Raw genomic sequence first — 14,044 nt, 5'->3', positions numbered from 1 at the left:
CTCAGTTTCTTGTGTGCACTGTGGTGGCCCGGAAGGATTTGGGGAGGGTGGAGGAGAACGGAACACCATACCCGGGCCGTGTCGGCACTGCGCCCCATGGATCCAGCCTGGACTCCCTGGGCACCTGCTGTGCGGCACCAGAAATCTAAAGACAGGAAAGGTTTCCATCTATTCGTTCATCATTTGACGTATGTGCTCGGCCGTGCTCCCCGAGCACACGCGCCCTGGTGGGGACTGTGCCGGAGCCCGCTGGGGATCTCACTGATCTCTCCCACAGCCTCTCTGCTGGCTCTCGTTATTATCCTCCTTTGATGAGAAGGAACCAGATGCCTAATGAGATGACTTAACCTCCTGAAGGTCCCGATGTCAGTAAGTGGCAAAGCCAGAACTCAGACCAGATCCTTGTCAGAGAAGTCCCCTTAGAGCATGGCCTTTTCTGGAAGAGGGTGGGGTATTTGCTCCAGGAAATCATAGGAGTGCATCTCTTTTCTGGTGGATGAGTTTAAAGGCCTCCCCGCCCCCCTTTCTTTCTAGAAATTGACGGATTTTGTATTGCTACATCAAACACGAATTTTAGCACAGTATCGACAAACCACAGTCCCCGGTGTCAAATCCGGATGACACGGGTTTTTGTAAATACTGGAACCCAGCCACACCTGTCTGTTTACATATTCTCCGTGTCTGCTGTCCTGCTACAATTGGCAGAATAGCTGTGGCAGAGACCGTATGGCCTGCAAAGCTGAAAATATTTCCTATCAGCCTTTTGCAGAAAAATTTCGCCAAGCCCTGCCTTACTGGGGACTCAGGCTGATGCTTGAGCACTCGTGGGTGCTGCCTCATGGGCCCAGCACACCTTCGGCTGTGAAGCAAAGAGCACGTCTCTGCATCCGTGTGGCGCCAGCCCTTCACCCTGTGACGCACACAGCAGGTGCTCAGGAAGGGTGCGAAGGACTCGCACCTAGCAGGGTGCTTTGTTTTGTGAGTGGGAACATACTCTCTGCTTCTTAACAGTAGTTCGCTCTCTTAGGGAAGGTTAAAGGCTTGGCAGAAAAAGTTTCAACTAAGCAGGGCTGGGAAACCAGAGACAGAGCACTCCGCTGGTCTGGCGCAAGCCCCAGGGAAGTAAAGGATGTGTAAGGGCCAGGGGTGACGGGAGGGATGGGTGGGGATTGTGGAGAACTGGGGGAGGCATGTCCTTCTAAGTGGGGCACCTGCCAGGCACATCTAATCATTTGTCGCTGTGTGGGGATGCAGGTCCAGCATGGCCAGGTGTTCCAATTTTTCAGCAGAAGCCAGAAATCCAGATTTTTAGAAAGAAGAATTAAACAGCTACTTAACATTTTTTTTTTTTTAAATAACTCTGAGGTCCGAAGGGGAGGAGGAAAGGGGAAGATGGGAGAGAAAAGCACTTGGTTCCAGCTCTTTGTCTGGCTAACAGGATGCTTTGTTGGGCTCTCCCCTTCTGCCTGTGAGCAGGCCTGTATGGTGGGTATCACCAGCCACATTTTATAGTCAAGGCAACTGAGGCTGAGAAAAGTTGCTAGGGTGGAAGCCTGCGGTGTGGTTGAGCACGGGCTCTGGGCCAGACTCCTTCCATGTGGCAGAGCCAGGTTGAGCCATGGAGTGTGGGCTCCAGAGCCGAGATCTGAACCTCTTTCCATGGCTCCAGACATGGCGCGTGGGGACCGAGGACAGCACTTCCCTGCCTGCTTTTCCCCACCTATGGAGGGCTGGGTCAGGTTCCCGTGCCTGCCCCAGAGGGCGAGGAGCAGAGACAGGCTCGGGCATAAACTCCACCCCGCCCCTCCGACCTTCCGCGAAGTCAGCCTAGCTGGCCACGGATTTCCAGGTTTTTTCACGCAGGCCTCACTTCTCTGAAGATTTTGAAAGGCTGCTCTAGAGTGAGCTCACCCTGACCTCCTCGCTGCCCTAGGGAGTCGTGCTTCAGGCTGAGCCTTCCGCTTTGAAATGAGCTCTCCTGTTCCAGACTGAGCGCTGAGATCATGCTGGGATGGCTGCTGTGCTGTGCTGGACGAGGCCACAAATGGGTTTTGTTTATTTTAATGAAGTGCGGTTATTGCCGTAGCCTGTAAATACAAGGCGGGGCAGCAGATCCCCGAGAGGAGCGCTCGTGGGGGCGGGGCTGGGGAGATGTTGCCGGTTACCCCGAGGAGCATCCTGGGCGGAGGGGGGCAGGCCCAGTGTGGGCGAGACCCCAGAACTTTAAAGGATTATCACGTGGTGCAGGACTAGACTCTGGTGAACCTCTGAGGGGCAGACCCAGGCCCGGGAGGCCCTGTGGCAATGGAGTGGGTGCTCTGGAGGGGTATATGGTCCCTGTCCCCGAAGGTGTTCAGATGGAGGCTGAAAGCAGGGAATGTCCGTACATCCAGGAGGGATTAGAATAGATCCTTACGGTTTCCAGTACTTGATTTAGAATGTCTAGACTTCATGCCGTTGAGGCTTGACCTAGGGGAGTGGTTGGGATTTAACCAGGTGAGAGGGCCCGGAAGGATTTTTAATCTTATGATCTTTCGGGGAGGAAAGCTTGATGGCTTTGGGTGCCAAGAGCCTGCGTGGTCTTGATGATTGATCACCTGTCCTCGGGGTGGAGGGGGCGGTGGGTGCAGTAGCTGAAGCATTGGTCTGGGAGCTGGTGATCCCCAGGGGTCTAGTTTCTGTCACGTGGCATGTCTTCCTCCTACTCTGAATCACGCCCGGGTGACTGCATCCCTGGAGTGTGGGCAGGGGTCAGTGCAGGAAGCGAACCGCTTCTTGGCTGGCTGTAGACCAGGAGTGGCAGACACATGCCCCCGCTTCTTCCCGCATCTACAGCAGACATTGTAGTCTATCGTCATGTTTTGTCCACAGGGCCCACTTGTGGCCTTGGGACCCTCCTTCGGGACCCAGCATGGCTGGCAGCCCCCTGACATAAAGCTGCTGGTGAGATGGGGCATCCTTGATACAGACATACAGATGCCTGGGAAAGGATTTGTTCTGGGGGCCCTCTGGGGGGGGGGGCTACTCTCTGGGGGTGGGCAGGGAGCCAGTAGTCCCTGAGGCTGGGGTGGTGCATGGGGTATCAATACACCTGACTCTTTTTGCCTGTACTTGGCTCTCCTGTTTCCTGAAGGATCTGGTATGAGTGAGAATTCAGAGAGCAAAAATCCTGGGGGTTTCTGGGGAAGGGAAAGAAGAATAAGTAGGCAAGACCCAAAAAAGAAGCCACTCTTGTCTTCCTGGTTGCTGGGAGGGCACTGAACTTGAGCCACAGGAGGCCCAGGTATTCGGCCTTCACAAGAAGGGTGCAAGAGGGGGCTATAGGATGGGGCAGAGGTGGGGGCCGGTGCTGCAGCCCCCGCTCTTGGAAAGGTCAAGAATGGAGGCCTCTTACCACCGGAGCCTCTTCTAGACGTTAAAAAAACATCCCCTGTATTTGAAACACTGTCCGTGAAATTTCACACTTGCCTTTTCCACTTTCCATATTATAAAGATTTCTCCAAGTCATTAAAAACTCATGAATGTAATTTTTAGTGGCTGTGTGAATCGTTGAGCACAGCTACGCTCTGTTCTAGACCTGGGTCCTGCCCTGGGGGAGCCTGAGTGCCCTTCCGTTCTCCCACCCACAGGCCTGGGTAACCTCTGCCCATTCACCCGCATGTGTGTAGTGCCCTCCAGTACTCATTCATTCATTCATTCATTCATTCAACAAACGATGGAGGGCTTTCTCTGTGCTGGGCACTCTGCTGGGCTCTAAGCAGTGATGCAAAATGGAAAAATTGTTCCCCTTGTGGACCTTATGTTCTGGAAGGGGGAAGAGAGAAAACACACACACACACATGCACACGCACACACACACACACACACACACACACACACACGTGTCAGATGGAGAAAAATCAAGCAGGGAGTAAAGTGGGAGGTTTCCAGGAGAAAATGAAGCAGAGATGGAGGGAGGTGAGGGACAAGTCACGTGGATATCCAGGGAGGAGAGAGCTATGGGGGGGCCGTGTGACTGGAGCGGGTGGGAGTCTGTCAGGGCCTCACTGCCCACTGGCTTTGACTCCCAGTCAGGTGGGAAGCCGTGGAGGTTCTGAGCAGATGGGTGACAGGCAGGGCATTTACTCCATCACATCTTGTACTGGGTATATTCTCGCTTTCCAGCTTGGGGCCATGATAAATGACCCTACCGCAGGCTCCCCGTACGGCAGCCTTAACTCTGCCTGTCAGATCATCGACTAGGCAGCGATTCCTAGAGGGAGATTTCACTGACAAAAAGTCTAATGATTTTGGGGCTCCTGGGTGGCTCAGTCGGTTAAGCATCTGCCTTCAGCTCAGGTCATGATCCTGGGGTCCTGGGGTCGAGTCCTGCATTGGGCTCCCTGCTCAGCGGGAAGCCTGCTTCTCCCTCTGCTGGCTGCTCCCCCTGCTTGTGCTCTCTCTCTCTGTCAAATAAATAAACAAAATCTTAAAAAAAAAAAATGTTGAACAACTTCAAGATGCTTGATCCTGTTGCCAAATTATTTCCCAGAAAGTATTTCCTTTTTTTAAGATTTATTTGTTGTTTTTTTTTTATTTTTTAAAGATTTTATTTATTTATGTGACAGAGAGACAGCCAGCAAGAGAGGGAACACAGCAGGGGGAGTGGGAGAGGAAGAAGCAGGCTCCCAGCGGAGGAACCCAATGTGGGACTCGATCCCAGAACACCAGGATCACGCCCTGAGCCGAAGGCAGACGCTTAACAACTGCGTTACCCAGGCGCCCCTTAAGACTTACTTGTTCGAGAGAGAGAGAGAGGACGAGTGAGAGCGTGAGCGGGAGGGGCAGAGGGAGAGAGAATCTAGAGCAGACGCTGTGCTGAGCGTGGAGCCCAACCTGGGGCTCAGTCTCACGACTGGGAGAGATCACAACCTGAGCCGAAACCAGGAGTTGGACGCCTAACCAAGTGTGCCACCCAGGCTCCCCAGAAAGAATTTTTTTAAAACCAATTTACACTTTTAGCCACAGTGCGGTAGGTAGCCTTGCTACCATCAACACACATCAAGGTGTGTGTTCCTTGTTTTTTAACTTTGCTGGTATAACAGCTGGGAAACTGTTCTCTTCCTTAATTACAAGGGAGATTGACATACTTGGAAATTGGTTGTATTTCATGTTTTTGTGAAGTATTTATTCAGGTCTTTTGCTTGTTGTGAACTTAGACTTTTTTCCTTATCTATTTATATAAATTCTTTAAATGTTATACAGATGAAACCATTGGAAATCGCAAATGAAAGGGCGTTTTTTAAACACCAGATCTTTATGAACTGGTTCTTCACTGATGGAGTGTCTCCGTGTCCCCCAGCGTGCTCTGCATGGTGCTGGCTGGCTGTTTTACTCCTGAAAGCACATGGCTGTATGCTCCTGAGTTCTCCGTCTCTCACCCAGGCCCTCCGACTCGGGTCTGCGTCCCACTGGTGTCTGTGGCTCTGGGAGGGGCATGGAAGGCCCTTGTTAGCAGGAAGAGTGACATCCTGTCCCCTGCCCGACATGGACGCTGTTCCCCCCTCCGCTCCCTGATGCAGGCTCAGCAGAGTCGCCCGCCCTGCCGGGAATTAGCAGCCGCGCTCTGCACCTTGTTGGGCCCACAGCGGCCCGCAGTTTTGCCCTCCCTTTTGACGAAGGCGATAAGATCTTAGAATGTGATTTCCTTAGTGGAATCCACTCTTGCTTAACCGGTTTGTGGGAAGCAGACCCTAGTGGACATGGGCTCAGGATATTGGGAGTTCCTGGAAATTACCCCTTCTCATGGTCTTGTTAGGTTTTTCCTTAGTCAGTTTTTCAGGTTGGAAAAAATAAGATATTCTTTGGATGCCAGACTGTTAGCTGAGAGTACCTTGCCACGGGGCTGGGTTACTGTCTCCTGGTTTGGAAGCAGGTGAGGGTGAGGAGTCTACGTTTGTCACGGGCTCAGCCCCCTACGGCTCCATGTCTTAGGCTCCTTAGACAGGTGTTTATGTTTGTAGTCCTTGCCTCCGGGCCTGGTACAGGGGGAAAAAAAGAATTACTTAATAGAATTTATAGCATTTTTTAAAAGTCTAAAAAGTGTTGCTTAGACTGAGTTTAGTGGGTTAGCGCTTAATCATGATCTTGAAGCTGTTGTTTGATTTTTAAAAAAATACACATTTTGATACCCGTCATAGCATGCAGTTGATTTGTGAGTTGGTACATCCTTCAGGATGTCAGTTTATAAATCTTTGTTGGATTGATTTCTTTCTGTTGCCTACAGTGGCTTTTTGGGCGTGGATGGCTATTTTGAGAGCTGTGATTGCCCAGACTTCCCCAACTGAGAGTTGCCAGACCGTTTGTGATGATTTAGAAACCTGTCCCTCTTCTGTCAGTCTCTCTTGGCTTCCCTGATGCACCCAGGGGAATTGATCACACCTCCCTCGTGTCCCGGGTCACCCCCAAATAGACTTCTGTCCTGGCACCTGTGATACCTCATTGTACTTCTAAGAACATACTTAACTTTTTCCTGGCAGTGGAGCTGTGTGGTCTTTGATTTCCTACGTGGTACACACAGTGATGTGGGCCCTCCGGGAATTTTAACTCTGCCCCTACTAACAGCCATCCTAACATGTCCCGATGCCATTTCCATAGAAATCGTGGATGGGAATGTGAAAATGACCCTGGGCATGATCTGGACCATCATCCTCCGTTTTGCCATCCAGGACATCTCTGTGGAAGGTGGGTGTCCTGTTCTGTTTCATTAGTCCCCAAGTCCCTGCCCTCACCATCACGTCTTCCTCCCTGAGCTCAGCCTGGAGAACCCCCGACCCCTGGCAGTGGGGGCCTGATCGTGGGCCACATCCTGGGCTTCTGACCCATCACGGGTATCTGCCTTCCCTCCTGGTTTGTAGAGAAATAAGAACTGTTTAGGTGCTGGTTCCCGCTGGTATGTTGGCCCCAGGGAATCCCACTCACTTTGGGACTGCCCAGGGGTGCTGTGGGGACCTATTGGCTCTTGGGTTGTTAAAGCCAAAAGGGCAGGGAAAAGCTTAGCAGCCAGAAGGTGGCGTGGCAGGATTTCAAGGGGACCCGAGGTCCTCCACTTTGTTCCCATAGCGCCCTCTGGTGGCCACTTCACAGATCTTCAAGAGGCCCCTCTAGTCTGGGGCCGCGATCTTGTGATCTTGTTCAACTTTTGGTTCCACACTCGAGCATTTTTTGAGCTTTACATCTGATATGTGTGTATTTATTTTGTAATAAATTGTATTTATGTGTTGATATTCGTATTATGAAACACACATACCGAAACAAATTTTAAAAAGGTGAGATGGAGATAATATTTTAAAAATATTTTTTATTCATGGGGTGCCTGGCTGGCTCAGACAGCAGAGCGTGCGACTCTTGATCTTGGGGTTGTGAGTTCGAGCCCCACACTGGGTGCAAAGATTACTGAAAAAATAAATAAATGCATATTCTTTACAAAATATATTTTTATTCATTTTCGTGACCCAGGAATCTTATAAAGATTTTTATTCAAAGTAATTATTTTGATGGGAGGAATGTGGAATAAATAGCTTTCTTATGGAAATTTTGGTTTGACACATGATGATACAGCCATGTGAAGGCCTACATTTGACTTATAGATGCTTGGTATTTAGGGCTGAAGCAGTTAAGAAGGTGTCCACAGTAGTCAGTTCGAACATGGTTCTCGTTAGTGATGGGGGATATAAATCCGCTCAAATCGCCTTCTTGATGAGATCAGTTTGATTCTTTGGGGGCTGATTTCTTGTCAGCTGTGGTTAAATTGTCATTGTTTTAATCTTGTAATATCGCTGATGAACTTGAGCTGAGTGGAAGCATTAGCTTTGCTGATTTTTTAAAATTGTGCTTGAAATATCTTTGTAGAAATCATTTAATGTCATTTTAAAGTCCATTTTGTGAACTGAGAGTAAATGAGATCACCCATGAAGCCTCTTCGCTGGGTACCATTTCTGCAATTCACAGATGCGAGCACATGGGGGCAGTGTGGTTTGCAACCCTTCTGTGCTGGGAGCTCCTGGGGCCTCCTCTGACGCCTGCCTGCTTTAACTTACAGACGTGTGTCGGCTTCACACATCTGGCAATGGTGTCAATCCATGCATTAAATATAAGGAAACTTTATTTTTTAGATAATTCTAACGCTTCTGTGCACTCTGCACGGCCTGAGTGCCCCTACGTGGAGATCCCAGGACTTTAGATTTCATAGACCAATCAAACGTAGACCTGACATAGGTTGCTGATTGACTTTGTAATGCTACATGTCTTTGAATAAAAGGGAATGATGGAGGAGATATTCGGAAAGTTTAAAAGGCCATTGTATCAGTATGTAAGTGTGTTATGTGGCTGGCTTGTAAAAGCTGCCTCACTTGCTTCTTTGTTTCTCAAATGACTGCTCAAACTTTGTTGAGGAAACAGACTTAGTGGCCTGGTAGCCCCAGGGTTGGAATCTAGGGGTCTTTGGACCCCTCATGTGAATGAGCATGGACCCCGTGGTCACAGTGGGGCTTCCCGTGAGTCAGCACCCCTCTCTGCACTGAGCCAGCCCACTGACCTCTCCGCCCGTCGTCCCCCTCCTCACAGAGACCTCTGCGAAGGAAGGGCTGCTCTTGTGGTGTCAGAGAAAGACAGCCCCTTACAAAAACGTCAACATCCAGAACTTCCACATAAGGTGAGTGGCTGGGGGCTGAGGGGCTCTTGCAGAGCCTGGGCTGTTTCCCCAAGACCCCTCGGCCCCCTTTGGCTGGCTTAGTCTCAGCTCTAGAACACAGCAGAGCTCCCTGGGGAAGAAGTTTCTCTCTAGGGGATGCCACACACCCTCTGAAGCCACCTTCCCTCCCAGTGGTGCCTTTGATGTGGCTGCTGCTACCTATGCCTTTAGTTAATGCTCAAGCCACTGGGGAGCTCCCCAAGGAGGTGTCCAGAAAGTTCCGGCCTGGGGCACTGGAACAGAGCGGGGAAGGAGGGGGAACAGAGACCTCAGTGGAGGGTAGAGTTGCATGTGGTAGGTGTCTCAACTTGCCAGGCCCCACAAAATCTTGACCCCGGTGCCTGGGATTATGGCAAGAAGAAATGCTGCTTCCCATCCTGTCTTCTCCTCACTCCTGCTCCGAAGCACTATGTGTTCCTCTCTGGAAAAAAGGAGGACCCCCTCCCAGTCCTTGTTTAGAGCTTTCTCCTTAGTTAGTGCCTGGCCCCACTCAGCAGCTTGCCCCCCACCTTCTCTCCCCCTCGGGCAGCTGGAAGGACGGCCTCGGCTTCTGTGCCTTGATCCACCGACACCGGCCTGAGCTGATTGACTATGGGAAGCTGCGGAAGGTACGTGCACTTACCCGACTCTCTGTGGCCGGCTCTTGGCTGCCAGGTCCCTGCTGGGTAGCGGGGAGGTGGACAGGTGGGACTGGGGCCCTCTTCTGAGAGCCCATGGCCATGATCAGGGGTGTCATTCCCCTCAGACTGGCCCCGGAGACAGCCTGTAGAAGTTAGAGAAAAAGACCTTCACCAGGGGGCTACGTGGGCACCCCGTGTGCACGGCACAGAGTCCTCGCTGACGGAACAGCCCACAGCGCGTCAGAAGCACCGCAGCATGTTGTCGGGGTGATGGGACCCCACTGACATTTCCCCTGCTGTTTCCTGGGGTTTATAAATTGGATGTGATCCTTCCATAATTGAAGCTATTGGTGTCAGGGCCTCAGTTTCCAGGGCGTGGGGGAGAAAAGGAGTAGACTCCCATATCCTCCAGTGCTTGAAGCCAGGCTGAAGCCGGCGGCCTGGCCCTGCATGTGTCTTTAGTCAGGGGTCCACCATCTTGGTGGGTGGGAGGGTCCCTACACTCTCGCTCGGCTGCCTCACAAGGAAGAAAATCAGGTTGAGAACCCCTGACTTCCCGAAAGCTGTGTGGCCAAATCAAACAGAGCCGAGGCAGGAAACCCTAGAGGTGGCGAATTTTCTTTCAGAGACATCATCACATACCTCCTTAGTGTTTGCCTGACGCGCCTCAGTGATAGGTGTGTGTCTGTCCCTGCGTCTGTGTGCTGGGGGGGACAGCCAGTTAATCCACAGCCGTTTGCCACTCCGTATAAAGTGGGGCCCTGCTGACTGTGGCTGTCCAGTCCCTTGCCCCGTGCCACAGATTGCGGCGGTCTTGGCCTCTGGGAGGTGAGAGCCTAGGGCCCTTTGTCTGCTACCCGGCCAGCTGCCTACCCCCACGTGTCTTGTCTTGTCTCCCTGTTTCACTGTATCTGTCTCCTCTCCTTAATTCAGTAGCATCAGTAAAATCCAGCCCAAATCCTAGCCCAGACCTGGTCCCACTGAACCGTGGATGCTTTCCAGGAAGCACAGGTTGCCAGAGCCAGCTGCTGTTTGGACATAGGGGACAGCCCTGGGGCTCTGGCTGGGAAGCTCTTCCTTCCCGCTGTGGCCTTAGCTGGGCGTGAGAGCCTGGCTGTCCCTAGAAATTGAGTGTGGCCAGCGGGTGTGGCCCGGGGCCTGACGGCTGCTGGAGGCCCTGGACGGAAGTGACTTTCACTGCTTGGCATTGTTTTGTTTTTTTTTTTATCATTCTGAAAGCTGTAAAAAAACTTTCCCAGAAGGACTCCACCTTCTCTATTTTGAGCAGTTTCCTCCTGAAAGCATCCTGGATGAAAGTATTTATTTCTTTGTAACTTTGTGCTTCTTGTCTTAGCAAATGGGGACACTGACAAAACCAGGTTGCTTTAGGTTAGTCTGGGGAACCAGGACATAGTGTGGAAGGACCAGCAAGGAACTCCCATTGCTGTGTGGTGGTTTCCTACCCACGTTAAAAAAATTCTTTTAATTGTGGTAAAACGTACATAACATAAAATGTAACATACATAAGAACACAAAACATGTATGATCTAAACGTTTGAGCCGTGCTGAGGTGCACGGGGTGGTGGCGGGGACATGTCTCCAGTGCTCTTGGTCCCGCACAACTGAGACCCTGCACCCAGGAAACCATCACACCCCGCTCTCCGCTCCCCCGGCAGCCACCATCTGCTTTCTGACGCAATGACTCGGACTGCTCTAAATGCCTCATATACGTGAATCCTGCAGTATTTGTGTCTGGCTTACTTCCCCGAGTGAATGTTTTCAAGGCTGGCCCAGGTGGTAGCAGGTGTCAGTCTCCGTCCTTTCGAAGGCAGGATAATAGTCCGTTGTACGGACACCACTTTGGTTTGTGTGCTCGCCTGGTAATGGGCAGCTGTGTTATTTTAGCCTCGTGGCTCTTGTGAATAATGCTGCTAGGAATATGGGCATGCGCATAGGGATTTGAGTCCCTGCTTTCGGTACTTTGGGCTGTATACCCAGAGGCGGGACTGCTGAGTCATATGGCAGGTCCTAGATTTAACTGGTTGAGGGCCCTGCATGCTGTGCTCCCAGCAGCTGCCCCAGTCTGCACTCCCACCCATGGCGCCCATGGGCCCCGCTTTCTCCACATCCTCCCCAGTCCCCAGGAGATGGTAGCAGAAGTCAGAGTAGTCAAATTGTGGCTTTTGAAGGAGCCCCCAAATTTCATGGGATGCGAGCAGGCTCCTAGTCCAACTCCTCGATAGCGGAGGGGAAACCGAGGGTGGGTCGCTGAGCCGTCGCACCGGCTGCTGGCAGAGCCGAAGCCAGAAGCCAAGACGAGCGGCGCCCAGGCAGTGATCTGCTCTTGGCGTGTACTTCTTAGCCATTCTTTCTTGGGCTGCAGGCCAGCATTCTTCGCCCTCTTTCTCTGACAAACTGAGGCTTGAGGAGGACAAATGGCCCTTTAAACACCCACCCAGCAAGCTCTAGAGGTGAAGCCGGCCTTGTACACCCAGAGCTGGGCCCTGGGGACCAAGCCCAGGGGACCATAGACGTCCTCCCTGCACCCCTGTCTTTGATCACTCAGATGTGGGTGACCAGTGACTTCTTGGGCCCCCCATGCCTTCATCCTCTTCTTCCTCTAGGACGACCCACTCACAAATCTGAACACAGCCTTCGATGTGGCCGAGAAGTACCTGGACATCCCCAAGATGTTGGATGCGGAAGGTAAAAGGTGTTTCCTTCTGTTTCAGTGGCTCTTCTCTCACCTGCCCGCCGGTGGCTGAGATGGGTGGGCCCCAGCAGCCTGAGGTGGGAGGGGAAGAGGCCTGGCTCTGTGATCTCATCTGGGGAGCCCAGGGGCACCTGCCTGTCGGGGATTCCTCATTGCCTGCGGTTTGGGGGGGAGGCCAGCTGGTGTCTTGGAAGCTGGTCTGCAGCACCTGCCTGTTCTCGTCTCTGTCTTGGGGCTGGGGCAGTGGGCGCTGGGGGGGAGCACAGCGTTCCCTCGTTGCTGTAGGGGCTGGAAAAACTCTGCCCCTACCCTCTTAGGCACTCCCGCTGGGATCCTCTAAGTTAGACCGGCAAAAGACAGATTCACAGAAAAGCAAACAGAAGTCTGTTGACATGTGAATTCACAGAGAGCTGTCAGTGATGGGTACTTCACAGGGGTGGTGAGGGGTTTGGGGTCTATACCCACACCTAACTTGTAGGGGAAAGAGAGGGGCCAACCGGCATTTATGGAAAAGCAAGTGACTTTTTAAAAAGATGACTGGGCCCTTAGGAGACTGGGAGGGAGAGGTGAAGGTTGGTGACAATGTCTGTCTGGGACCGTTTTCCAGTCTATGCAAAAGCAGGAAGAGTAGTATAAGAACTTCCACAGGCGCATCGTCCCGAAGAAACAATTAGATTTTGCCACTTTTTTTTCCCCTTTGTTTTCTTAGTTGAAATATTTTAAAACAAATTCCAGACATCGCAGCATTTCACCACTGCATACTTCAGAATACACACCTTAAAAATATGGATATCTTCTTATGCAGCCGTAAAACAAATTTCATACTTAGCAAGGTGACTGTAATTCCTTGGTATATTTACTGTCCAATTCAAAATCAAATTTCCCTGATTGTTTCTTTTGAGGGTTGGCTTGTTTTAACCAGGATCCAGATAAGGTCTGCACGTGGCATTTGTCCTCTTTCTTCTGTCCTTTCCTATCTGTAAGCGCCCTCCTCCTCCCTCCATTCCTTTTTATTCCTGCCATTGAGCTCATTGCAGAAACAGGGCCAGCTGCTCATGGAACGTTCCTTATTCTGGGTTTGTTGTTTGCTTCCTGGGGACACGGTTTCTCTGCTCCCTCTACCTCTCCTATTCCTGGAAGTGGAGGTTGATGCCAGAAGCAGGTAGGATTCAGGCTTGGCACTTGGGCAAGGAGACTTAGAGGTTCTGTAAGCTTCCTTCCGCATCACATCAGGAAGTGCATCATGTGTTCGCCAGCTGGCTTTTAACTCCAGATTTTTCTTGACAGACATCGTCGGAACCGCCCGGCCGGATGAGAAAGCCATCATGACTTACGTGTCCAGTTTCTACCATGCCTTCTCTGGAGCCCAGAAGGTACCTGGGGCCCCCTGCTCCTTCCTCGCGCAGCACACCTCATGCTGGGCCCCAAACCATGCGCCCCCCCACCCTACCCACCTCTCCCTGGCAGCGGGGTCCGGATGGTCTGTCTCTTTGGTAGAGTTAGCTCCCGGTGCCAACGTGGCGTGCTGCTCTTGCTCGGCTCTCTCCCGCCCTGCATCTCCGCCCCTCCTCTCCTCTTCCTCCACAGTCTGAGAAGACTGGGCTAGAGCTCGCCTTCTGGGACCCGGAGGGCTGGCTTAAGCAGGAAGAGCTGCATGTGTGAGATCAGGCTGGGGGTTCTGGACGCCTGGAAGGCGCAGTGGCCAGCAGCCCCTCCGTGCCCACCTCTGTTGGAACTGTGGGCTTTCACAGAGCCATGAGGCTCCCCGGGGGGTATCGCCTGTCTTCACTGACCTGTCTTACAAAGCTGTCATGAAGCCCCCACCTTTTTCCCATTCACGGGCATGATTTAGCAGATCTGTCCACAGCTTTTTTGGGCCCTGGTGCCTTTTATATCCTTCTATATCCTGCCTGGGACCCACGTGTGGGATCACTCTGCACTCTGTATTCGCAGACATAAGCACAACCCCTTGGAGTAGTG

At 52.0% G+C, this 14,044-nt stretch overlaps 1 protein-coding gene across 3 annotated transcripts in view; it reads left to right on the top strand.

Annotated features, from left to right (window-relative positions):
• ACTN1 (actinin alpha 1) overlaps positions 1 to 14,044 on the top strand; it is a 92,319-nt gene that overhangs the window by 55,474 nt on the left and 22,801 nt on the right. For all 3 annotated transcript variants that reach the window (XM_045807964.2, XM_045807963.2, XM_045807962.2), the window contains exons 4-8: positions 6,637 to 6,723; positions 8,605 to 8,692; positions 9,261 to 9,339; positions 11,976 to 12,057; positions 13,352 to 13,437. In XM_045807964.2, coding sequence (XP_045663920.1) covers positions 6,637 to 6,723; positions 8,605 to 8,692; positions 9,261 to 9,339; positions 11,976 to 12,057; positions 13,352 to 13,437 — 422 coding nt within the window. The remainder of the gene's footprint in view (positions 1 to 6,636; positions 6,724 to 8,604; positions 8,693 to 9,260; positions 9,340 to 11,975; positions 12,058 to 13,351; positions 13,438 to 14,044) is intronic.

The sequence above is a fragment of the Ursus americanus genome, chromosome 26 (assembly GCF_024610735.1).
Source record: "Ursus americanus isolate L20-20 chromosome 26, mUrsAme1.1.p, whole genome shotgun sequence".
NCBI classification, from domain to species: domain Eukaryota; kingdom Metazoa; phylum Chordata; class Mammalia; order Carnivora; family Ursidae; genus Ursus; species Ursus americanus.
This window is presented reverse-complemented; position numbering and strand designations above follow the sequence as displayed.